At 32.5% G+C, this 24,466-nt stretch overlaps 6 protein-coding genes across 15 annotated transcripts; 3 read left to right on the forward strand and 3 right to left on the reverse strand.

Annotated features, from left to right (window-relative positions):
* On the reverse strand, positions 1–2,712 carry Nop56 (Nop56 ribonucleoprotein). Its single transcript, XM_070659039.1, has 4 exons — positions 2,608–2,712; positions 2,356–2,519; positions 1,278–1,846; positions 1–1,199 (listed from the first exon to the last, which is right to left on the reverse strand). The coding sequence occupies exons 2-4, from the start codon at positions 2,356–2,358 to the stop codon at positions 305–307; spliced, it is 1,467 nt and encodes a 488-aa protein (XP_070515140.1). The 5' UTR covers positions 2,359–2,519; positions 2,608–2,712; the 3' UTR covers positions 1–304.
* Positions 2,713–3,136: 424 nt separating this feature from the next.
* Acf (ATP-dependent chromatin assembly factor large subunit) lies at positions 3,137–10,539 on the forward strand. 5 transcript variants are annotated; one of them, XM_070659023.1, is made up of 14 exons: positions 3,137–3,634; positions 3,805–3,943; positions 4,028–4,242; positions 4,459–4,666; positions 4,748–4,971; positions 5,113–5,786; positions 5,846–6,325; positions 6,519–7,012; positions 7,104–7,883; positions 7,982–8,199; positions 8,280–8,458; positions 8,658–8,771; positions 9,424–9,769; positions 10,322–10,539. In XM_070659023.1, exons 1-14 carry the CDS (start codon positions 3,522–3,524, stop codon positions 10,503–10,505), a joined length of 4,368 nt encoding a protein of 1,455 aa, XP_070515124.1. In that variant the 5' UTR covers positions 3,137–3,521; the 3' UTR covers positions 10,506–10,539. The 5 variants fall into 5 exon arrangements, with proteins under 5 accessions (XP_070515124.1, XP_070515127.1, XP_070515123.1 ...); XM_070659026.1 differs by having other exon boundaries at positions 10,334–10,539; XM_070659022.1 differs by having other exon boundaries at positions 3,138–3,634; positions 4,456–4,666.
* A 1,076-nt stretch (positions 10,540–11,615) lies between these two features.
* On the reverse strand, positions 11,616–12,509 carry Roh (reduction of Rh1). 2 transcript variants are annotated; one of them, XM_070659049.1, is made up of 3 exons: positions 12,359–12,509; positions 11,818–11,992; positions 11,616–11,742 (listed from the first exon to the last, which is right to left on the reverse strand). In XM_070659049.1, exons 2-3 carry the CDS (start codon positions 11,981–11,983, stop codon positions 11,675–11,677), a joined length of 234 nt encoding a protein of 77 aa, XP_070515150.1. In that variant the 5' UTR covers positions 11,984–11,992; positions 12,359–12,509; the 3' UTR covers positions 11,616–11,674. The 2 variants fall into 2 exon arrangements, with proteins under 2 accessions (XP_070515150.1, XP_070515148.1); XM_070659047.1 differs by lacking the exon at positions 12,359–12,509 and adding an exon at positions 12,071–12,278.
* A 120-nt stretch (positions 12,510–12,629) lies between these two features.
* Positions 12,630–16,853, forward strand: Sec63 (translocation protein Sec63). Its single transcript, XM_070659033.1, has 12 exons — positions 12,630–12,903; positions 13,459–13,567; positions 13,703–13,817; positions 13,895–14,000; positions 14,187–14,410; positions 14,484–14,645; positions 14,733–14,961; positions 15,040–15,185; positions 15,261–15,408; positions 15,555–16,047; positions 16,139–16,430; positions 16,506–16,853. The coding sequence occupies exons 1-12, from the start codon at positions 12,780–12,782 to the stop codon at positions 16,644–16,646; spliced, it is 2,289 nt and encodes a 762-aa protein (XP_070515134.1). The 5' UTR covers positions 12,630–12,779; the 3' UTR covers positions 16,647–16,853.
* On the reverse strand, positions 16,830–21,236 carry Ikkbeta (I-kappaB kinase beta). Of its 4 annotated transcripts, none has more exons than XM_070659034.1 (13): positions 21,089–21,236; positions 20,710–20,902; positions 20,409–20,605; positions 20,167–20,325; positions 19,852–20,069; positions 19,661–19,765; positions 19,425–19,563; positions 19,167–19,352; positions 18,872–19,083; positions 18,498–18,779; positions 18,270–18,419; positions 17,972–18,205; positions 16,830–17,906 (listed from the first exon to the last, which is right to left on the reverse strand). In XM_070659034.1, the coding sequence occupies exons 2-13, from the start codon at positions 20,807–20,809 to the stop codon at positions 17,846–17,848; spliced, it is 2,043 nt and encodes a 680-aa protein (XP_070515135.1). In that variant the 5' UTR covers positions 20,810–20,902; positions 21,089–21,236; the 3' UTR covers positions 16,830–17,845. The 4 variants fall into 4 exon arrangements, with proteins under 4 accessions (XP_070515135.1, XP_070515138.1, XP_070515136.1 ...); XM_070659037.1 differs by having other exon boundaries at positions 20,710–20,811; positions 21,089–21,199; XM_070659035.1 differs by having other exon boundaries at positions 21,005–21,096.
* A 357-nt stretch (positions 21,237–21,593) lies between these two features.
* Positions 21,594–24,389, forward strand: LOC139104414 (polycomb protein eed). Of its 2 annotated transcripts, XM_070659879.1 has the most exons (5): positions 21,594–21,700; positions 21,896–22,084; positions 22,170–22,328; positions 22,407–22,554; positions 22,643–22,784. In XM_070659879.1, the coding sequence occupies exons 1-4, from the start codon at positions 21,641–21,643 to the stop codon at positions 22,530–22,532; spliced, it is 534 nt and encodes a 177-aa protein (XP_070515980.1). In that variant the 5' UTR covers positions 21,594–21,640; the 3' UTR covers positions 22,533–22,554; positions 22,643–22,784. The 2 variants fall into 2 exon arrangements, with proteins under 2 accessions (XP_070515980.1, XP_070515979.1); XM_070659878.1 differs by lacking the exons at positions 21,594–21,700; positions 21,896–22,084; positions 22,170–22,328 and having other exon boundaries at positions 22,415–22,554; positions 22,643–24,389.
* Positions 24,390–24,466: the final 77 nt, after the last annotated feature.

Genomic DNA, 24,466 nt, shown 5'->3' on the forward strand with positions numbered 1-24,466 from the left:
TGTTATTTATTAAATTTATTTTTATATGTTTAATTGTACAATTTATATTTTTGTATCACCTGAAAAAAAACACTGTACACGTCTGTACACGTATATACTTTGCAAATTTAAGGGAGCAATACAGAATTTATCATCTTATAAATAATAGATGTAAGTATAACTATATATTGATAAAAAAAAAACAATTATTTGTCGAGTAATAATTTGTAAGAATAATTCTGAACATTCTTAGTTCGCAGAAGTGTATTTTCGATTCCATTCTTTTAAAACATTCATACATACATATGCAGAGAAGGCGATATTTTCATTCGCAGACTTTTTTAGCTTTTTTCTTTTTCTCCTTTTTCCGCAATGAGGTATTTACTTCACCGTTTTCGACGTGTCCATTTTCTTGCCCATTTTCGACACTATCGCGTTTTCTCTTTTTATCTTGTTTCTTTTTCTTCTCTTCTTTTTTCTGAGCAGCTAACATGTGCGCGGTTTCTTCCAGAGCTTCTCTCATCACATCCAAATTTTTCTTTGGCTCCTTACCAGTTGTGAAAAAATCTAGTCTGTCCTCTACTTGTTGCCGTAACTTTTCACCAAATATTTTTGTTGGTTGCTCTGTGAAACAATCTATTCTAGAGGCAATAGAGCATTTATTTGCCAAGTACCTCGCAATTCTACCCTTATTTTTAGTACCCGCGCGACCAATAAATGTAGAGTGAAATAATAATCCGTATTTTGGAGTATTCGATTTTCCGCGGCTTTTTAAAGCTCTGAACAGAGCTTTCTCTGCCCCTAATATTTGAACGGTAGACGCTGGTGCCTTCGCTAAATTAGTAAGCGATCCGGCGTGTGCTATTAATCGGGCGCCGACTTGATCTCCAATTAAAGTAGCTAAATTAGGTGCTACTCCTGCCATTTTTGACGTTAAATATTCAGCCATCTTCTTTCTGTACTCGACTAATGCGATAACTCGTCCAGCAAAGATTTCAACGTTCATTAAATCCACTGGACTTATGTCCATTCCCATAGATGACTTGGCCGCATTGACGATGGCCTGAGCTCTCGCGTTGTCCATAACAATTTCTTCCAATATTGCTAACTTTTCGTCCGTTAGTTCCTTACGATTTTTTATTGCTTGTGCTACTTTTGCATATGTATAATTCTCTGGAACTATTTTGTTGAGTTCAGGATAGTGATAACTGTACCATTCTCTAAAATCGAAATAAGAAGTCAGTGTTATGTCTTACATTATTTTCGTAAATTTAATTTGTATTTAGTACTATACATACCGCACGCGCATACTAAATGTGTTGATATCTTTGTCTAGTTGATCCAGTAAAGCTATACTCTGAATAATCATATTATCAACTCTGTTCACATTGAATTTAACTTTTGCTCTTGAGTAGCTGTGTCCAAGACCTAACTGTGCAATTATAGAATTTTCAAAGGTAAACCCTTTCACCAGATTATGAAAATGTAATCTTATTCCTCTTATAATTTCAGGAACAGCATTGATATGGTCACATTTTATGTTCAAGGTCTCTGTAATATTTGCACCAAGCTTAGGATCTGCTACTCCAAGAACAACATCCTGTTTACTTAATCCACCAAAGGTTGAGTCTAGAAAAATCTTCAAGTCTTCTGTAACAATTCCCTCAGAAATACTGTTGATATTTTCCAGAGCAGACAATGCTGTTTTAAAAGGTGAGAAACCAACAAGGCTAACAATACTGCGAAAACGTGCTAGATCTGTTACAGATTCTTCCACCTGAGGTAACAACATTCCAATCTCCTCAAACTCTTTAACACGAAATGTAGCATACCCAGCTGCATGTTCAAACAGAATAAAAAGTTTTGTCTGTAAAATAAAGTTTTTAATTAGCATTACAATTAATTGTAAGTATTAATATATTTTGTATAAACTATATTGCAATTTTTTTATATTGTATATTTAATAATTATTTTTCAAATTTCTCAATTAATTCTCAATATTTAATAATTATTTCTCAAATCTACAGTAACTTTATGTCCTGTTAGTCGGTTATTATCATTACTTTTATTGTCGTATTATTATTTTACTCCCAAAGTACATACACAGCTCAGCACACTTAAGCTAAAAAAACAGTTAACCTCGAAAATCATAAATAATTGATCGCGCAGTAATAATTTAAAAAATGTGCAAGCAATTATAGTATAACGTACAGTCTAATACGCTTGGAAAAATTATTATCCCGAAATAGAGTTTAAAAATACAATTAACTAATAAAACTATACAGTATGCAATACAATTTTGTATCGATTACTGTAAAGAAAATTACGAATTGCAGTTCGAGAATTTATTGTCCTCGTGTGATTAAGAAGACTTACCATTTTTAATCATTAAAAAGTTCAGTAATATTTATTTAATCTGCGCCAGGTCGAATAATACACTCAACACACAAGAATCTTCGTTCGACGACGCAAAGACCATGTGGATAGTGTTGCTAACATCAAGCGGAAGTAGCAAAGCAAGTAGGTGGACGCGGCGTTTCCTGTGATTTCAGGGTATATCAGAATACGGTAACAAAGTTTCAGCTTGAATAAAAAAAATATTAAAATGGATTTTTTTATTTAACTTACACATAATTGAGCCCAGTTCCATACAACCGATAAAGCTAATAACATCGAATACGTATGTAGTTATTTTTTTAGTAAAATTTTTCTCAACGAAAAAACGTTGCGACGTAACCTGAAATAATTAGAATATTTATTAATTAGATATTATATCCTCAATTTGCCGTTGGCGATATTGACGCATTGGGAATTTTTAAAACTAAAAAAAAAGAATTTAAATTTGTCAAATGCCACGCGTGAAGACACTTTAATTATATAAATTAATTCTAATCTTTCTTTCAGGTTCTTCGAAAGTGAATAAGATACGAGACGAAAGGTATAACAAGATCAATGGTATATAATCTACGAAGATAAAAACAGATAACTGGAAATATGAACTGATTGTAATAAGCACATATCCAGATCCTACTTCTCTCCCCTCCCGGTTGGCGTATCCGCGCGCGAAACGTCAGGTTGGCAACGGCGGTCAGCGCACCGCCACTCGCCGTTGGCTTCCGGCCGTACTATCCGCACGTACGGCTGTTAGCCAGGTGTGCGGAGAGAGTTTTACCGCGTCGTGTTGTATCGTGTGCGTTGAACGACGGGCGGTCGCTGCGTCGGACGCTGTCGGGCGGAATCGTTGCGTTATCTTTGTTATGAGATTGCTGCGGCGCGGGAGATTCGCCGCGCGGTCACATTACGCGACACCGGACTGCCGATCGGCGTCGACGAACCTCGCGGCCTGACGTAGGAGGCCCCCGGGTGCTGGCGCGAACGTACGTCGTCCCGTGCCACTTGGCGTGCGTCGCGTTCGAAGGAGCAAGCGAGAGAGGGAGAGAGAGGAACGGTAAGAGAGACCGAGGGAGCGTTCGACGTCCGCAGCGTCGAACCTCGCGTAGGAAAGAGAATCAAAGAAGAAGAAGCGAATCGTAGCTGTCGAAATGCCGCTGCTACGCAAGCAGCCGTTTCAACGGCTTCACGTCTCCTCGGATTTTAGGGACGACGACGAGGTCTACCACTGCGAGGTTACCAACGAGATATTCAAGAACTACAAGTGAGTGGCAGCTCGCGAGAACGCGAGGTTACAACAGCGGACTCGGCGTAAATTCAGTGGATTTTATTTAAATTCCGACGAGCTCGATATCGCCCCGTGCACACATATGTACAATATATATTAAAGGATGAAATTATTCTATGTAATTCTATGCAACAATTTTATTACAGTGAATATTGTGAACGGATCATCTTATGCAATTCTCTTATATGGTCGTGCAGTATTACTGGTAAGACTAACATGACTTTTGAAGAAGCTTTGCGATGTGAAGAGAATGCCAAGAGAAGCTTGAAAGAATTTCCAGTGGAGGTATTGTATAATTTTATAGAACCCTTGCTGAATTAATATTAATATGTATGTCTTTGTAAAATGTTATTCCATATCTTTTCTCAGCTGAGAATTCCCATACTCTATCTTGCTAGTAAAACAAATAGATCTTCTCTTATTGAAATGGCTGAAGATGTTTACCAGTTTGCTAGAGATCGATATTTTGTGGGAGAAATGGTAGAGGCTAGTTTTACTGAGGATGCTTGGTGCAATTGTCATGTTCTTCAAGTTATTGTACCTACAGATCAGCAAGTTAAAGTATATATGAGTGAAAATGGCAGGTAATTAAATAAAATGTAATATTTTACATTTTTTTTATTTAATTTTTTATTTAATTTTTTATTTAATTTTTTTTTATTTAATTTTTTTTTATTTAATTTTTTATTTAATTTTTTATTTATTTAATTTTTTTTTATTTAATTTTTTTTTATTTAATTTTTTTTTATTTAATTTTTTTTTATTTAATGTATTCTAATTTCGTGCTGTTGTTCCAGAAGTTTGCAGGAACATTATTATCATCCACCTGCTAAATTGTTTCGTTATGAGGTAGAACAATTAGATTCTGGAGATTCTGATGTCAGTGAGATTATGATAGTAGAAGCATCACAAGTTAGAAGGCGAAAGCAACATTACAGCAGAGATCGAAACAGAATATTTCTTCGTCAACTCTGTGAACAAAATGAAACCGGTATATGGGTTGTAAAGGTTAATACAGTATTCTTAATACAAAGTTTAAAAACATTTTTATATTTTAATGTTTTTTAATTTTATTTAATTATTATACAGGAAAGCGTTTTAGAAAAATATGGTATTAGCAAAGTACGTTTTGATACCATATTTGCTGGAACACTCCCAGATTTTACCGTACGCGTAAAAAAATCTGTTAAGCAGAAGCAAGAATCAATGGATAAATTTCTCACCTCAAATGTATCGAAACAAAAAGCACTCGAGAAAGCGGATCCCTTGAAAAAAATGAACGATACTGGTGTGAAGAAATACCGAAAACCAAAGTAAAAAAGCTATTTATTATAATTTAATTAAAATATATTTAATATTTTTTAATATTTTAATATTGTAATATTTTTTAATATTTTAATATTGTAATATTTTTTAATATATTTTTTAATATTTTTTAAATGTTTTATTGATAGGTTAAATGGTAAATTTAAAGAAGAGCTTAAAGCAAAAGCTTTGGAGGAGAAAGCAAAACGTAAAGAAGAAAGAGCTCTAAAAAGTGAGCGTAAAAAAGAGAGAAGACAAAAGTTAGCGGCTTTAGCTGCATATATGAAACGGTGGAATAAACCAAGAGAAGATCTCGAATGTGAAGATCTTAATTATATACCTGAAGCTACTGTTATTAAATGTGACATACCAAACGAGAAATTTGGAGATTTTGTTATGATATCGGAATTTCTCGATTTTTTCAACGAAGAATTAGATGTATCTGTGTATTTTCCGGGAGGTTTTAATTTTGAATTATTGGAAAAGGCATTGCTGGTTAAAGAAGCATCCGGTCCTTGGAGTGATTTGTTACAATTATTGTTATCAAATATATTTAAATATCAAGCTGGAGAAGATAATGAAATTGATGCACAAGCATCCACTTTGTTAGATGACATTAGCGCTTATGAAGACGCATCATCGATGACAAAAGCCATTAAACTTGCCACGTTGGCTTCTAGATGGTGTTCAACTTATCAGGGAAATAAATTATCAGAATTGGTATTGGATAACGTAACCTTGAGCGAGATTTTGAGATTACATTTATTAAGCTCAGGAGGACGCATAAGCGAAGCTGCTTCAAAATGGCGATATTCTCAAAAAGGTATACACACATTCTCATTTAATTTTAATATACTTTCTAAAAAAAAGAAATTATTTTAGGTGGTTATACAAATTTTGATGAACCAGCGCTTCTTTTAAGACAAAATGAAGGTTATCTTTTGCGATTGTTGGGCCACCGTAATGTCTGCGAGTTTGATGTAGACGAGAAAATAAAAATTGTCACATGTCTGATTAATCAATTGCTTGCATTTGCATCGATACGCGATGCAATTGAGGAGCGATACGATAAATTGCATCAAGCAAAAAGAGAATTAAAGTTATTTTTAATTGCTGAACAAAAAAAAGAGAAAGAAGAGAAAGAAAAAATGCGAGAACGTGAAAAAGAAGGAAAAATTGAGGAAGAAGAACAACCAAAACCGAAAAAAATAACACGTGGTAGTTACGAAGAAGAAAAGAAAAAAGAAGAATATGAAAATAAATTAAAAGAGTTGCAACAAGCGTCAAAGGATGACAAAATGATGATTTATTTAGGTGCGGATAGAGCGCATCGCAGATATTGGAGATTTATATCTATACCAGGTACAAAACTTGTCGTAATAAATATAAATTTTTTTTTATTGATCTGTCATTATATTAATTTAGATTTTTAAAATATAAAATGTTATATTATTCACTTTTTTTATTTTTAGTTCAATTTTTTAATTTATTATAAAAATGCTGGCGATTAAAAATTATTTTATTAATTTTTCTTAATTGACCTTTTTTGTTGTAGGATTATTTGTCGAAAACGATGAACGTTGGCCTGGAAACTGTCTTCCTGAAGGTACTCCACATCATCCAGAATTGCAAGATAAAGAAGCAGCTTATACATATCTAAAAAATAAATTCGAAGACGAATTTAGTGACAAAGAAAATAGTTTTAAAAGATCGAAGAAGGCGCCTAAAAAGCTTTTATCCTTGGATAAAAATGGTGTCAAATCATCCCGAAAAGAAACAAGTCCACGAAAGGAATTTAAACAAGAACTCATTAACATTAAAAAAAGTTTGATTTTGTGTACAGGAGATAAAGATTGCCCTGTTCATTGCAAGAGATCGCCGATAAAGTGGAGCTTTTACGGGAATAAAGAAGACATTCAAGCGTTAATAGACAGTTTAAGTACAAGGGGTATCAGAGAGAGTGAGCTTAGAAATAATCTTACACAAGAAATAGATAATTTGCTCTTCGTTATCGATGAATGTCCGAAACATAGATTAAATCCTGCAGTTGTAAGTATATTATTTAGCTTATATTAAAGTATACATCTATACAAGTATTATACAGTTAAAGAATAAAAAATTAATAAATATTCGTACATAGTTTTCAGACTCCAGTAAAGGGCAAGTTAATAAGACAGTTAAAAAAAGCAAATACGAAAATGCAAACTTGAATTTTCCTTCCGATATGCCGATTGACGATGTAATGGAACTTACTTTGAGAGATCATATTTTGGAATTTGAAGATAAAATCAAAGCGGGTTGTTTGGGATGCCTTAAAATTATCGATCGTACCATTTGGAGAAATGCGATCAACCAGAGAAGTTATGATAAACAGTGTGATAAGTTGATATGTGCCGGCAGTGAAATAGACATAATAGATACGCCTCCTAATGCTTTGATAGATAAGATAAAAAACGAATCTAAACATAGCAGGCCCGGTACTCCCGACTCAGAAGTTGGAAGTATTAACATAAAAACTTATAAAGATCCAGGAATATACTTAGGCTCACCTAGTGATGATGAAATGGTGCCCGACCAAAGGCAACAGGCGGCTATCAAACAGCTAGCTTGTGCTATTTTGCAGTTATCACAGGCTATTGACCAGAGATACTTACAACGGCCATTGGGACCTGATCAAAAGGATAAAAAATGGTCGAGCGAGGAAATACGAGAGAGATGGGAACAATCATTAATAGCGTCTACGAACTGGTCTCAATTATTCGTTCATTTAAGTACTTTGGATAATAGTGTCGCGTGGGGCAAAAGCGCATTACACGCACAGTGTCGTATATGTCGAAGACGTAGGGATGCAGAGAAAATGTTGCTTTGCGACGGATGCAATAGAGGAACTCACCTGTATTGTTTGAAACCAAAACTTACTGTAATTAATTTATTATATTATTTTCAGAACAATAATCGATTTAATTTTTTTTTTTTTTATATACTTACGTTATTTCTTATATTATTTTTCATGTACAGATTGTACCATCAGGAGATTGGTTTTGTACGGCATGCAGACCGCCGGAAATAAAACCTAAAGAAAAAACTCAAAAGCAGAAAAGATTCGATTTTGATGAGATCGAGGAGGACACAATATTGACTAAGGAGACACGACACAATCGCGCTAGGCGCTTACTACAAAGCGACAACGAGGACAACGAAGATGACGAAGACGACGAGGAAAGTGAGGAAGACATGTAAGTATTTCGGCGTAATATTAAAATACGTTTTGATTATTATGATCGATGTCGTTTAATATTTTTTCCCGTTATATTAGAAGTACGCGATTAGAGAACTTGTGTGCGTCATGTAGAAGTGGTGGAAAGCTAATCGCTTGCGACACATGTCCCAATCGTTATCACCTGAAATGTGTAGAACCGTCATTAATGAGAGCTCCTAGAGGAAGATGGTCTTGTACTAAATGCAAGGAGGATAAAAAGAGAAACTCAACGAAAGGTAATAAAGATATAACAGAAATATACGGACGTAAATGTCTCGGTCCTTTTTTTTAATTATTACGTTTAATTTTTTTTTCTTTTAATAACTGAAGAAAAAAAAAAGAGTCCGCAATTAGTACGAACCAAAAGTAGAGGTATAGACACGTTTTTTTTTATGAAGACATAAATAAATTTTTTAGTATTAATTATGTTAATAGTGAGGGGGCGTGAAAGGGAAAGAGACAAGGAGAGGCTGTGCGCAGCAGCAGCACGCTCTCGCATCCATGGCTTTGCCAAGAGCCTCCTCACTACAGAATCTACAGACTGGGACGGTCTGTATTGTATCCCTTTTTTTTTGTACTGTGTATATACATATATGTGCATAGCATCACCATGGCCAATATTTTTTTCTTTTGGAAAGCACCGCACGTTAGAGGAGTATATTCATCATCGAGGGTCTGTTCATTATATTAATATGTGAATAATTTTTATAGGTTTGAAAGTAAATGAATATTTTATATCGAACATAATATATTTGCTATAAAATATTCTTCATATTTTAATTAAACATTAAACATTTCTGTATTATTATTTATATTATATTTGGGCAAAGAAAATTTCTTATCTTTTATTTTTTATTATTATTGTAGTGTACAAATCTTTTAGAATAACTTTCGTATTAAAATCTATAAAATCGAATAAAATATGGTATAACGAATATAAACGCACATGTATAAAAATCTTCCGACAATGAGTAAAATGGAACTTTTTCTGGACAGACCCTAATATAGTATTACATCCTTGTCATGTAATAAATGCTTGATACATCTTATCATCTTGATAATAAAATTCGTGAACCATTGCTAACCTTGTACAAGTCAAATAATATAATTTTTATTTTTAGTATTGACTTTATAAGTCACTTTGAATTAAAATAACAAAGTATTATATGTGCTAATATAAATTTTTTTTTTTTTAATACAGATAGCAGTGCATCCGAGGACACTGAACCAAGACAAACACGACGTGCGACGAAAAGGGCCGCCGAAATTGAAGGTGACAAGAATTCGATTAGGAAATCTGTGTCTAAATTGCAAGAATTATTGACTGATATCAAGCATCATAAAGAATCATGGCCATTTATGGCACCCGTTAAAAAGGAAGAAGTTCCAGATTATCACGATATCATCTCTCACCCAATGGATTTTGGAACTATCAAGACCAAACTTAGTAACGGCGACTACGAAACACTAAATAAATTTTTTAGTGATTGCCAACTGGTCTTTGAAAATTGTTCATTGTACAACAGAGAACATAGTTCCGTATATAAGTAAGTATCATCGTTATTATAATGTATTTCACGTAAGTTCGGATGCCAGAGATTACAATGGAGGTTCATGTCACATAACAAATTTATTAACATATATTAATTTAGAATTTTTTTAATTATTAACAATTATACATATACAGTCATTTTAATTAACATCATATAATTATCAATGACAAAATAATAACTCGATATCTTTACTATTTTTTTATTTTACGTTTAAATAATATAATTGTTAAATGATTCATATTAAATCGGCAAATATCATTAATTTATCAAACGTACTATAATATTTCGTAAAATAACAAATTATCATCATACAAAAATATAATTTTTACATATGTAGTTAAACTTAATTAATAATTTTATAATTGTTTAATAGAAGTATGTAATTTTTCGAATTTTTTTTCTATAAAAATCGTGAGTTTGTTAATTCGTACGTAACTTTTAGCACAATTAATAAACTTCGCTGTTATGGATGTAAAGAATCTTTGGCCTCCGAACCAATTTAAAAACGTGAATACAAGAAGTCAGGCTATGTCTTGTTAAAAATAGTTACGTGTACAGTGCAGGTATCCAATTAGGCAAGTTCTTTGAAAAACGCTGCAAAGAACTAGGCTTGAATTTCAATAAAATTCCTTTCGAAGAAGAACCGAAAATCAAGAGGCCAAGATTGGACAGCAGTGACATTGAAGAAAACGGTGCGTCAGAAAGCGAAAATGACGAAAACGTAACATAGAAGAAAAGATAGAAGAATAAAAATTAGATACATATATATATATATATTTCATTACAATGCATACTCACAAAATTAAAATCTAAAGCCGCTCATATTTTATATATTTTGGATTCAATATACGTATATACGAACTTGTATACCAAATATTGAGCGGTCGAAAGATCTGTACGTAGCTCAAGATATATGTAAATTGTACACCTTCATTCTTTCAAAACAAAATAATATAAAATTACAGTGACAATTTACAGCATAGTACAACTACGAGAATTTATTCTGCAAAATTACCAATGCAAATATATTTTTTTAAAAATTTGTTTTTTCTATAGTCGAGGCTTGTAATAAAGACGGTACGCAGTATTATTTGCAGTAATGCATATACATAGCCGCACATAAACTTAGATATATTGTGCACTCGTAGATTGTCCTACAATACAACCAATTAATGTTATTCGCTTTAATCATATTAAGAATAGCATTATGTTCTTCATAAATGTATACAGGACAGATGCTCGATATAGTACTGCATCGTTTAATTATTTATTACTTTAATCACATAAAACGACAATTTATATATGACACATTGTCGTAGTTAATAAGAATTGTTAATTATATACATGATAAATGATAAAAATTTTGCTTTTTTTTTAAATCGTCTGTATGCAAGCTTTAATCATGAAATATGAGCACAGCTTCAAAGAAAAAGAAAAAAAAACCAAAAAATATATATAGGTTATAAAATCATTAATAAGAACTCGTATTTGTAGAGTCGGACAATAAAATTGGATACTTTTGTACTGCGTGTTCTGTAACTTGTCAATCGAGAAGTTTTTTAATTTTATAACGCCTTTGTAAATTTCTGTTTTGCCAATAGTGTTAGTACTTATTTTGTTTTCCCTTTTAGTTTATTTTCGATTCAAGTTAGATTTATGCTAATTATGGTACAAATTGTATTGCATAACAAAACGCATTTTTTTAGTCATGTATAATTTATATAATCATTTTAATAACAAATAGATTTTTTTTTAACTTCTTAATCCTTTTTTTATCTCTCCACAGATTACCTCAATGTGTGATTAAGAATTGATTTCTTTTAATTAAAGAGACAAATGATTACAAGTTCTTTTTCTTCTACATATATTTTAATATACAATTCTAATATTTATTTTATTTTAGTGATGACCCTCGAACATCTCGCGATGGGTCTTATCCCACTTGGCCACATTTTCAGGCGAGTAGGCTGAAAATAAAAGTAACAGACGATATACATTTATCAAAATCAAACGAGCGCCAAGATAAAGACTATGAGACTCACATAATTTTTGAAGTTTGTAAAATAATGGTACCGACGCAAGTACGCCTACTAAGTAGTATCTGAAGAACCAGCTGTGCTTGTAGTAATATTTATATGGGAACTGTGCAATCTTTGCAGCGAAGGTATACGGATATTTCATGTGCCGAACTGGCTCGCCTGACGACATTATGAATATCTGTAACAGATCAATTGTAATTAATTAATTTACATTTAACAGCAAGGTGTTCGAGCACGAAACACATCGATAACCTACAAAAATTGAGTAAAAGAATTGCCTCTCGTTATATATATTGAAGTTACGCGTAAAAGTAGAGCTCATATACGATTTCCGCAAAGTGTAAAAAAAAAAGAAATCTCTTCGAATAATGCGATTCGTGCCACTCGCGGCAATTGTTCTCGAAGGAAAGAAACAACACACGGACGAACAATCGTGCGACGATTTATTACAGTCAGCGGTTTTTACAAATCATATAAAAATAAAATGGTGATGTCGCGTGCTCGTAGACTTTTGCAGTCTCAAGTTCGAAAATGTTCGACTTACCGTTTTTTGTGTTATAACGCTAATAATCGCGTAAAATTATATAATGTATCCGGATTTCTTTTCGTGGTCGCAGTGCGCAGCGTCACGCAGCGTGGAGATGGAGATCGGTGGCAGCAGCTGACGTCCAGTCGCGATGTCAGCTCGCGCATGCTCATAAAAGTTTTGGCGTGGGTAGAGAATAATCCCACGAACGGGACCGACGGAACGGCGCGTAGCAGCCGCGTAGTGCCGCGTACCCGGCTGATACGCGTGTGGTGCTGAGTTGGCAGTCTTGTCTTGACAGAGTAGTCCCGCTAACTGTTGATCTTGCATGTCGCACGGCACGTCCGCGAGCAAGTCCGCCGCAGCCGCTCGGATGATGTTACGAGCGAATGTACTTAGACGGTCTACTTAAAACACCCGGCGCAGTACTTAATGAGCGATGAGCGGGCAGAAGTTCCAGTATGACGAGAGCGGAGGAACGTTCTTCTACTTTCTGCTTTCGTTCTTGGCGTTACTGCTGGTACCCGGGACTTACTACCTCTGGCCACGTTGCCCGAAGCAAGGTTAGAAAGAGAGAGAAGGAGAGAACGGTCGGGGCAAACTCCATTTTCCGGACGAAGTAATTTACATGTTAACGCGCGCTTACGCACGGGCGACATGACGTACACGTACGACAAGAGCACCGTTTACTATCTCAATTTACGTTGTGCCTCTTCTTGGTCCCTTCCATGTGTTCTTTCTTAATTCAGGCCCTTCCCATTTACGAATACAAATTGCTCGAATAAATTGCCTGGCCTGTTGGTTTAATTGTATTAATTCTTGTACACTTAGGAAATTAAGTACTTTGAAGTAATATGTATAATAAATATATAATGTATTATAACTTGGACTTCTTTAAATGATAAAAGTTCAAGGCAATGTATGCATGTGTCCTCTACATTTTCTGTCAAATTGTAAGAGATATATGTGCTGTATGATTGATACAATTGCTTGTGCTCAATAAAATGACATTTAACTACAAGTATCATATTTAAAATGTATACTTGCTTTTTATATTTTGTTGGTGGAACCTTCAAATAAATTAATTATGTGAATAATATTAATTTAAATTTTTTCAGATCCTGATCAGTTAGCTAAAGAATGTCAATGTGATGGGTGTAAGAAGAAAAAAGTTATTCTTCAAGCAAACAAACCTTGGAAGGAAACCAAGATTTGTTCTTTCTTTACGTGAGTTTTTATTAATTAATGCTGTATAACTTTTTATTATAGATACAAAAATAATAATTGTATTTATACAATTGCAAACATTATTACAAAATTAAAATTTAGTAATCTTTTTAATATGCAATTAATCTATTGTAGAAAATTTCTCATTATTCTGGGATGGGCTATCTTGATACTTTTAGCCTATAAGGTTTCTCAATTTGATTATGAAATGGCCAATTTTGATCCATATGAAATATTAGGTGTTCCACCTGTAAGTATATAATTATATTTTTATATAATTAATTGTATCATTAATTGTGCTAATTCATGTCATTATTTTACTTACAGGGTTCTTCTCAAGGTGAGGTTAAAAAAGCTTATAGAAAGCTTTCTTTAATTCTCCATCCTGATAAAGAAACAGGAAATGAGAAGGCTTTCATGAAATTGACTAAAGGTAAGATGTAACAAATAAAATATCTGCATAGATTTTGGATATGCAAATGTTAATAAATAAATTACGATTAAATTAGATGTTTTTTAAAATTAATTTTTAATATTATTTTAGGATTAAATTATTAACATTAATTCCTTAAATCTTGATATAAACTAACAGAGTTTTTTTTTCTATAAATAAAAATAGCTTATCAAGCTTTAACGGATGATGAAGCTCGAAAAAACTGGGAAAAATATGGAAATCCAGATGGTCCAGGCGCAATGAGTTTTGGTATAGCTTTACCTTCCTGGATTGTTGAAAAAGAGAATTCAGTATGGGTTCTAGGACTATATGCATTAGTATTCATGGTTGCTTTGCCAACGGTTGTAGGAATGTGGTGGTATAAGAGTATTCGCTACACTGGTGATCAGGTAATTGACATTTGTATGGTAAATTTTTATTTATAACAAATTATTAGTAATATATATCGATATATATCTTTAGGTTCTCCTGACTACAACCGAAATGTATTACTTTTTCTTCGTGAAAACACCGTCTATGTCACTAAAAAGAGTGATCATGATACTGGCGGCTTCTTTTGAATTTTCCAAAAAACGTAATGCAGAAATAGTCGAGAGACATTCTGATAGTGAAGAAGTTCCTTCGGTATTAATTTAATTATACTTAATATTTTAAAACTTAATTTTTTTTTAATAATTAATTTTATTATACGTACATTTCTATATGTTTTAGCTTATTAAACAGCTACCTAACTTGGGAGAAAAGAACAAAGAAGTACCATTATGCCACTTGTATTCAATTAAAGCTAGAGCGTTACTGCATGCGCATTTATCTCGTATATTACTCAATCCTGAGACGTTAGATAAAGACAGACAGTATATCGTAAAAAAATGTCCATACTTGATTCAAGAAATGGTTGCTTGTGTTCATCAAGTTATACTTTTAGCTTATGCTAGAAGAGGTAAATATTTTATTAAATGTAACTACATATCTTAATTTTTATTAATATTTTATTAATATAAAATTAATTTTTTTATAGTACCGCGAATACCAACGATAACAACTATAGAAAACTGTATGAAACTATGTCCAATGGTTGTCCAAGGATTTTGGGAGTTTAAAAACTCTCTTCTTCAATTACCACACATAACGGAGGACAATTTAAAATACTTCCACGCAAAAAAGGTATTATAGCAAATTCTATTATTTGCAGTTATTCTAATATTATAAATTATTTAACAAAAATATGATTTTTCTTAGCGTCAAATCAAAAGTCTTCAACAATTTGCACAATTGAAAGGAGAAGAACGAAGACTGATACTTAGAAATCTGTCCGACAGTCAGTACGAAGATATTATGAAAGTTCTTGGAAATATGCCGTATATTGATTTTAAAGTACGATCCGAAGGTAATTAATTTTTTATATTATTTTCTTGTACTTTCGTTTCAAATATTTATTTGATAAAAATTTATCATAATTAGATTAATGTATTTATACAATTTTATGTTCGATGTAACTTATTCCTCTGCAATTTATTTTATGTATTATTTTAGTAATCGATGATGAGAACCCTACTGTTTATACTGCTGGTGCTATCGTAACGGTAACAGTTTCGCTTACGCGAAAAGATATGAAACATCTCTTTGGAGACGATTCTGTTAACGAGCAAACAATAATCGACGACAACAAAGCGGGCGGTGAAGGAATCGAAGAAGCTTCAGAAGAACAAAATCAATCGACGAAAGCTGCAAAGCCGGCATGGCTTAAGCAAAAGAAAGGCCAAAAGAAATCGCATAAAAAGGGTACTAACAAGAAAGTAGCTCCCGCTAAAAATGCTCAGGCACAGTCTCAAGCTGTGGTTAACAATACTCAGCACAGCAATACTCCTAACGCGAGAAAGAAAGACGAAAAAACGGAAAAAGAGTCTTCCAAAGAGAAATCGTCGGATGTCAGTGACAGTGAAGCTGAAAGCGATCGAAGCGACGATGAGGACAGTCATGATAAAAAAGACGCGTCTCTCGATGACGATGATACCGAATGGGAAAAGTAAAAGAAATATTTAAATTTATTTGTCTATATCATATGAAATTATTAATTGTATATGTCGCTCAATTAAAAATTTTATTATTTTTTATAGGTTTCAGCAAAGAATTTCTAAACGGGAGAGAGTGTTAGAAGGAAGGAGTAATTTGTCACACGAGGTACACTGTCCACTCTTTCCTGATGTTAAACAAGAATATTGGTGGGTCTATATCTGTGATCGCAAAAGTCAAACGCTGTTAACAACTCCTATACATGTCACATCCTTAGCACAATTTGAAGAAGTTCAATTAAGATTTACAGCACCGCGCTGGCCAGGCCTTTATACATTCACCGTGTGTCTACGAAGCGATTCGTATCTGGGATTTGATCAAGCTCAAGACATTAAGGTAAGTTATTATATAAAATAAATTTTGTTAAATAGCCCAGCCAAGAAAAACTTATTTTTTATAATGTGACGATAGTTGGACGTAAAGGAAGCACCAGAAGTACCGACCGAACATCCACAATGGGATATCTCGGATGAAGAAACTGCGGAAGACGTTGATGCAGCTGATGAACATTCCGAATTCACTACTGACGAGGACATTAGCGACAATGAATAATATGTTTCTCGTATGTGATCGGAATAGATATTCTAAAAGTCCGTATTTTCCTCTTTTTTTACTTCTCAAGTTAATGTACAATGGACTTTTATACATGGAATTGCATAATCGTTGATGTATGTGGACAATCTAGAAAAATAGTCTGGTGTGTAAGATTTGTGTGGAGAAAGTAATAATAATGAATAAAGAACATAATATTTATTTTAACATCGTTGTTCAATCCTCAATTGGGATCTGTATACAGTTTTTTAATAAAATATATCAACATAAAAAAATATTTATTCATATTAAATTGCATCTTTTAATAACTTACAAAAGTAATAAAGTAAAATCTAAATTAAGTGAAAGAGAGAGTGGTAAAAGTTATTTACGCATACTACATCGCAGCACACATACTACGAAAGTTCACTCAACCGTTACACTTTTTATTATAGAAACGATAGAATTAAAGTATCTGCCGATCTTTTACAAAGACAGTCTGAAAGAACATCGACAACTAGATAGACATTCGATGTAATGAGAATGAGTGTAATATTTCGTATAATGCACGTAAGTACATTATATTTTTAATATAAGTATCGATCTATGTCAAACATTATATTTTGCATTTCAGATATTTAAAATATACTTCATACTCTACTTTTTCTTAAATATTATGGTTGTCGCGCTTGAAAGACGTAAGTTATTGTGTAAGAAAAAATTAATTAAAATAAAACAATCGATGAATCTTTGCTAAATAAATATATAATACTAAATTTTTTTTATAATTTATGTACGCATAATTTTAAGGTCATCAACTTCTGAAATTTACAGTAAATTACTTTTTAACATTTTTTTTATTTTATAATGCATGAGGTAATTATTAAGTCAGTCTCTTTTATAAAAATTTAGGTTATGAACATACTTTATAACTTAATTAATTTTTTTAATTAGATCAACATGATCGATATACAATAAAATCGGAGCCCTTGTTAAACAAGTCTGTCTACACGTTTGTTAAAACTGACAAACATGCCAATATTAAATGGGGTGTACGGCATTATGTTCCACGTATGTAAGACTTCAAGAATCGAGAGTTTTGGAAAATATAGAAATTAAAATAGTTAATTTTAGACGTAAAATAGTATAGATATAAATACGTGCGTTCAGCGAAACAACCGCTCACTTGTTTCGCTGAACGCACCGATTGATTTCGGTGATCATGGATCCAGTTTAACTTCAAGAACTTTTTTTTGCATTTGAGTTATTAAATTGTCCAGTCTAAAATGACAGAACATGAAATAAATACACGTTAAAGTTAATCAATATAAAAAAAGAAAACTTACTTGTAACGCATGACCAAATTATCGCGTATCACATTATCTTCTAGCTGTATAACGCTATTTAATTCGGTAATAGAGATATTTAAAGATTGACAGTTGTTAGATTCCAGAGAAACACTATTAATATCCAATTCTGCGATTTCATGATATTCTTTCATATATAATTCAGTCATAGCAATAACAGAAATAAATCCTTTTTCTAATTTTAACAATTCATGTTGCAACATATCTATCTGCCTATTAAAAATACATATTGAAATTATACGTGAATAATTATTTAAGATAAATTAATTTTTAGTACCTTGTAATATCAATTATATTTTTATCACGAAGTTGTGCTTCCCGCTCAGCCACAAACGCAAATACTAATTTTGACATGTCCAATGGCTTTGCTATTTTATGGGAACTTTCTTTCTTAATTTTTACATATATGTCACACATTTTATTGTATCTACGTGTAAAATGAGTATAAGAAAGAATATTAAAATGGTATATTTTATAATAATTATTTGTAACACAATGTACTTACAGTTTCGATAAATTCCCCGTATAATCAGTAACTTCAGCTTGGCCTCTCAATCTATTATTATTTTCCTTTATAGACATAAATTCTGCTTTTATTTGGTCTGCTGCATTAATCAATTTATCAACTTTATCGAAATAAATTATCTTTTTATGATTTTCATCTTTATTCGTTGAGTTCATATATTTTGTACGAATTGTATGCACTTTTTCCGTAAGAATTTTTATATTTTTTAATGTCTTTTCCATGTTGGTATTAAACATATTAATTTTTTGATGTAATAAGTCTCTGAAATATACAAAATGTTATATTAGTATTTATCGATTGATTAACTTTGATAATACTTAATAATTGTAGCAATGTTATATAAAAAAACTTACATATTTATACTATGCGCAAAACAGTACAATTGTAAAAAATAAATTTCTTTTTTTGCGAAATATATTGTATGGCGATAATATTCTTTTAATGTTTCGCAATTTAATTCATTTTTTGACTGTGTCATCATTTTCTCTACTATTATAGGAATGCTTAATGTAGGTATGTTTTCTATTGAACAACATCCATTTCTGAAGAGAAAAAAGAGATGATCCTGCAAGCAAAATTGAAGTAAATGTAAGAATAGCATTTTACCTTATATCTTACGAGTTAAGACGAGTACTTAAATACACATACATTTGTCTGTAAGGTAAGTGATGCATCTTCTCTCAGTATTGCACCATTGTAATCAGTTAACACTTGATGCTTGATTTCAATATTAGTATCTCTTTTTATTAACAATTGAAAATCTCTGAGCGTAGTATTATTATCAATTTCATATACATTAATTTTGTAAAATGGTAAGCAGAAGACATAAAGTATCTGTAGACGAAAAATATAAATTTTAAAAGAGTAAAGAAAAGTTAAATATGCTTAGCTTTTATACATACATACTTTATTTGATAAGGCACGTTCCAACATCGTAAATACTTCTAAACGAGACGTACCATTCTCGTCGAGTATTTTACCTCTTTTATGTGAATCCCACTGTAAAACTAATCTAAACCATTCGATCATTTTACTTCGAAGACAACTGAAATAGGGGAATATATATTAAATTAAATATATATATAATATACATACATAAAAATGTATGTAATGAATATTATTTAAAAGAATAAGTTTTATACTCTGATAAATGTGTTGGATTTTGAATATCTTTTCCAAAAATAACTTCTCCTTCCGATTCAAAAGCATGAATATGATCATAACTTTTATTTTTAATGTGTTTCATCCTGTAGAATTATATAAATTTTAGAGTTTGACATTTGTGTATCATTCTTGCAACAAATATATCTTTTCATTAATTTTTATTTTTTACCATTCCATAGTATGTTGCATTGTTGGTAAAAATGGTCTTATCCCAGTCACAAGCTCATAAAACAATATTCCTAAGCTCCAGTAATCTACAGAGCAGTTATATCTTTTTTTCCAAAGAAGTTCTGGAGCAACATAATTTAATGTGCCAACTAAAGATGCAGTTGTACTTGCCTCCCCAAGTTCTTTGGCATATCCAAGATCTATTAATTTATACAAAGTCTGTAATATATGCATATAATATATATATATAAATTTAATACAATCAATACAACACAAGCCATTAATATAAGTCACTTTTTTGAATATATCATCTTACCACATTTTTTTCATCTTGTAAAACAATATTCTCTGGTTTCAAATCTCTATGAGTTATTTTATGTAAATGTAAATATTTTACAGCTGATGAAATTTCACGCATTACTTTGGTTGCTTCACTTTCATTAATTCCACAGCAATTTTCTGGTTGGTTTAAAATCTAAATAGCAGAAGAAAATTGATGTAATTATTTTTAACTACTAAAGAAATAATTTATACTAATTAATTTAAATAAAAAATAACTTTTCTTAAATCTCCTTTCTTGCAATATTCCATACAGAGAATTGGCACATTTTCTACATTTGGAAGAATAAATGGAACACATCCTGTTCTCACAATGTTTGGGTGTTTCAAGCGCTTCATTATCTCAACTTCATGGGCCCATCTTTTTTGTTGCAATGGATTTAGTTGTGAATAATTTGATTTACACCTTTTTATTGCTGAAATCATATTATAAATTTGTATAATTCCTGAAAAATTCTTTAGTATTTTAATTAGAATAATAATAGAATAATAATAATTAGAATAATTATTATAATATTACCAATCCTTTTGCCACTTTGATCGTGTACCCAAAGCTCTACAACTCCGAAACCCCCGGAACCCAAAATGCGATTTAATTTCCAACTGTCCGCAGACGTCATCTCTAATACATACAGTTCGTTTTACCCGTTTCAATTATATTGGTGTCATATCACATTGAAGTCTAAATAATTCTTGGCAAGTGTGACTCCATGCTGATAAGGTAAATAATTATTTTTATACGTTATTAAAAAAAAAAACCAATATACATATCGTAAGTAAAATTCATCATTAGACACTCGAAATTTCTTACTAACAACGTGTCAGCGCGCAAGGCAAAATGTTTAATGACATAAACGTAATTCTAGCAACGTTATCAAAAATTATCTCAATCCGCTTACCATAACTCCACTCTACATTCTATCACCGATTGGTTACTAATGCACATGTGACAGATGCATGTGACTGCCATTCATATATTTCATATGTGGAGTATGCTGTGAAGCAAAGAGCCCAGCTCGAAATCGCGGCTTCCACGCGTACAAATGCAGAGGCTCGTCCGTGTGAAGCCAGCGCTTCGGCTGCCGTCGGATAAAGGAAATGACCAAGACTATACACTGTCCGACGGCAGCCGAAGCGCTGGCTTCACACGGACGAGCCTCTGCATCTGTACGCGTGGAAGCCGCGATTTTGAGTTGGGCTCTCTGCTGTAAAGTATGCTTGGCTCTTTTTCTTTCTCTCCAACTACGATCCAGAAAGTGAGAGCGCCGAAAAGCGAGCCAAGTCATGGGTCAGTCATTGGCTTATATTACAAATCGCGTTTTAACTGGTTGTTCAGAAACTATTTTATCCAATCACAGCCTTAGATTGCTTTGTTCCTGATCATTTCGATCCGCGTCGGGTGAGCATTCCAGAGTGCAGAACGGGCATAACGGTGAGCACCGTCAACAGTCATGGCCGAAATCTTTAAAAGCGGTACGTTTCGGAAAAATGGGTGTATGATTGCATTTATGGTACGTCTGTGGTGATAAATAATAAAAAGAAAAAGGAGAGCTTTGCTGCTCGTACTTCTGTATTATATATCGCATAATTTTAGTAAAATATGTAACAAAAATATTACTTTTTGACATACAATATAATTATGTATATTAGCGGTACTTAATACACAATTCTCGTAAATATATTTATTATATGGTACATTTTTTCAGATTGTAGGCTCAGCTAATTTATGCCGAAAGATATCAGAGGGCTTGCATCAAAGTGCGAAAGAGAAAAAGTGGCACATATGTATACATCAGTGTGAATCTATTACTGATGTTATAAAAGCAAACCTAGATATCTCTGTGGATTATATCATTTTTGCTTTCGATTTGAGAGCTACATATTCCTTGTTGGAAGTAATTCTTTTGTACAAATAAGTATTGATTGTGTTTATTAATTATTTTTAATTATATATTGCTAATCTAATGGTTGTATTTTTAGGTAGAAGCTAATATAGCCATAATAGATGAATACTACATAATCTCTGGATCAGCTTGCCTTGTAAATTGCAATGGAATATCTAACGTTATGGAATTGATTCATAAGTCAAAGAAACTTTGCCACAAGTATAACATTCGTTTTCTTTCTGCTAACATTTCTGTAAGTTTATATTTAATACTGTATTATAAATTTTCTACATTATAAATGAAATATTAATATAATAATATATATTTTTAGAACACACAAGCCTGTGTCTCTTTAGGAACTAGAATTTTAAACATAACAGAAGGAATATTAGGATTAAATAGCGGTATACCCGTTATTGAACCTTTTGCCAGTACAATTAGATTACAAAAAAAATAAAGAGTTACACAGTGATCAACTGGTAATTTATATTTTAATTTACTGGTTTTTCACGTTAAATATTAATTGTTAGACTGTACATTAAATTAATTCTGATTAATGTTGCTTAGATTATTAAAACTATCGTCAAGATGAAAAAATCAAGCAGTAAGACATACACTTCCAGTCAGGAGGATAGCGAGAATGACAGTGACGTAACGGAGTGCAGTATTGGAAGCAATTCCACTGCTGGAACTCATCGCAGCGATACACCCACTCGCAGCGCCCGTTATAAACGAAAGGGTCGGCGGAGGAGTAAAACAGCAAAGTATAAACCCTGTACGGACAAACCACTATACAAATATTGCTGTAGCGTTAAAGAAGATCACGGGCAGCCTTTATTTGGCGTACAATTTAATTATCATTTAAAAGAAGGTGAACCGTTGATATTTGCTTCTGTGGGCAGCAATCGCGTAAGTATCTATGAATGTCCGCAGAGCGGAAATATACGGTTACAGCAATGTTACGCTGATCCAGACTCTGAGGAGAACTTTTATACGTGCGCGTGGACGTATGACGATTCCGGTAAGCCTTTATTAGCAGTGGCGGGATCACGCGGAGTCATCCGAATTATCAGTCCTTCAACAATGACGTGCATCAAGCATTATATTGGCCATGGGCATGCAATAAATGAACTAAAGATTCATCCAAAAGATCCGAACATTCTATTGTCGGCATCGAAAGATCACGCTCTAAGATTATGGAATATTAAAACGGATGTATGTATCGCGATTTTTGGTGGCGTGGAGGGTCATCGGGATGAAGTCCTGAGTGCTGACTTTGATATAAGAGGCCAAAGGATTATATCTTGTGGAATGGACCATGCTCTTAAATTGTGGTCCTTGGATAAATCAGACATGCAGGAAGCGATAAAACAGTCTTATCATTGTAATCCTAGTCGTAACGGCAGGCCCTTTGACTCGATACTTCAGCATTTTCCAGATTTTACTACTCGCGACGTTCATAGGAATTACGTCGACTGCGTTAGATGGTTTGGTGACTTTATTCTGAGCAAATCCTGTGAAAATTGTATTGTATGCTGGAAACCAGGTAGACTCGAGGATTCGCAGTTACGTAATGGAGAAACGAGCGCAACAGTTCTACATCGTTTCGAATTTAAAGAGTGTGATATTTGGTTTATACGCTTCTCCATGGACTTCTGGCAACGCACTATCGCTCTGGGGAACCAAGTCGGACGCACTTATGTTTGGGATTTAGATGTAGACGAACCCGGGCAAGCGCGCTGCTGGTCCCTTCAGCATCCGCGTTGTACCGCCCCGATTCGACAAACTAGCTTAAGTCGAGACGGGTCTGTGTTATTATGCGTTTGCGATGACGCGACCATTTGGCGATGGAATCGCGATCACTGATTATACAAATCAATCTTATCTCATAATTTTTATCATGAAACAATGTGCCTTTTTTTATAATTATTATTTAAATTAAGACAAAACTTAACAGCTTATTAATTAAAAATACAAGTTTAATATACATATATAATTAAAAAATCGTATTTATACACGAAATGTCGAATATTGAACAATGTTTTATGTATCGATTGCTATTCCATGATCGTTGATATAGCTGTAATTTGATTTGTAATAAAAAAAGTCAAACTATAAAAATAATTAAAAAATTAGATGATTGATAGAAAATAAGAAATTATATTTTAATATCTTTGCAATTCTAGATTTAGAAAATAATTTTTTAAATATATATCTTTCTTATATCATAAATTATAATATCATTTTTGTACTAAATGTAATTTAATTTTAAGTTTAGACAAATAGCAAATACATGATATAAATAAGAGAATAAGGTTAAATTATTAATTCATTAGCAATAATTTTAAAGTATATATTTTACGTTTTACAAAATAATGAAATTAATAAACG

This window comes from Cardiocondyla obscurior, linkage group LG07, assembly GCF_019399895.1.
Source record: "Cardiocondyla obscurior isolate alpha-2009 linkage group LG07, Cobs3.1, whole genome shotgun sequence".
NCBI classification, from domain to species: Eukaryota; Metazoa; Arthropoda; class Insecta; order Hymenoptera; family Formicidae; genus Cardiocondyla; species Cardiocondyla obscurior.

What these genes read in the sequence shown, in the direction of transcription:
- LOC139104414 (XM_070659878.1), top strand. Translation starts at nt 22,664, where the DNA reads ATGAAAAAATCAAGCAGTAAGACATACACTTCCAGTCAGGAGGATAGC.
- Acf (XM_070659022.1), top strand. Translation starts at nt 3,522, where the DNA reads ATGCCGCTGCTACGCAAGCAGCCGTTTCAACGGCTTCACGTCTCCTCG. An exon ending in CCGGTATATGGGTTGTAAAG is followed by an intron (nt 4,667 to 4,747) that starts GTTAATACAGTA and finishes ATTATTATACAG; the next exon opens with GAAAGCGTTTTAGAAAAATA. An exon ending in ATAGATTAAATCCTGCAGTT is followed by an intron (nt 7,013 to 7,103) that starts GTAAGTATATTA and finishes ATTCGTACATAG; the next exon opens with TTTTCAGACTCCAGTAAAGG.
- Roh (XM_070659047.1), bottom strand. Translation starts at nt 12,136, where the DNA reads ATGAGCTCTACTTTTACGCGTAACTTCAATATATATAACGAGAGGCAA. An exon ending in AATTCTTTTACTCAATTTTT is followed by an intron (nt 11,993 to 12,070) that starts GTAGGTTATCGA and finishes GATCTGTTACAG; the next exon opens with ATATTCATAATGTCGTCAGG. An exon ending in TTACAAACTTCAAAAATTAT is followed by an intron (nt 11,743 to 11,817) that starts GTGAGTCTCATA and finishes TTTTATTTTCAG; the next exon opens with CCTACTCGCCTGAAAATGTG.
- Nop56 (XM_070659039.1), bottom strand. An exon ending in ACATTTAGTATGCGCGTGCG is followed by an intron (nt 1,200 to 1,277) that starts GTATGTATAGTA and finishes TTTCGATTTTAG; the next exon opens with AGAATGGTACAGTTATCACT.
- Ikkbeta (XM_070659034.1), bottom strand. Translation starts at nt 20,809, where the DNA reads ATGACGTCTGCGGACAGTTGGAAATTAAATCGCATTTTGGGTTCCGGG. An exon ending in AATATAATTGATATTACAAG is followed by an intron (nt 18,206 to 18,269) that starts GTACTAAAAATT and finishes TATTTTTAATAG; the next exon opens with GCAGATAGATATGTTGCAAC. An exon ending in AATTTGGTCATGCGTTACAA is followed by an intron (nt 17,907 to 17,971) that starts GTAAGTTTTCTT and finishes CTGTCATTTTAG; the next exon opens with ACTGGACAATTTAATAACTC.
- Sec63 (XM_070659033.1), top strand. Translation starts at nt 12,780, where the DNA reads ATGAGCGGGCAGAAGTTCCAGTATGACGAGAGCGGAGGAACGTTCTTC. An exon ending in GCCACGTTGCCCGAAGCAAG is followed by an intron (nt 12,904 to 13,458) that starts GTTAGAAAGAGA and finishes AAATTTTTTCAG; the next exon opens with ATCCTGATCAGTTAGCTAAA. An exon ending in TTTTAAAGTACGATCCGAAG is followed by an intron (nt 15,409 to 15,554) that starts GTAATTAATTTT and finishes GTATTATTTTAG; the next exon opens with TAATCGATGATGAGAACCCT.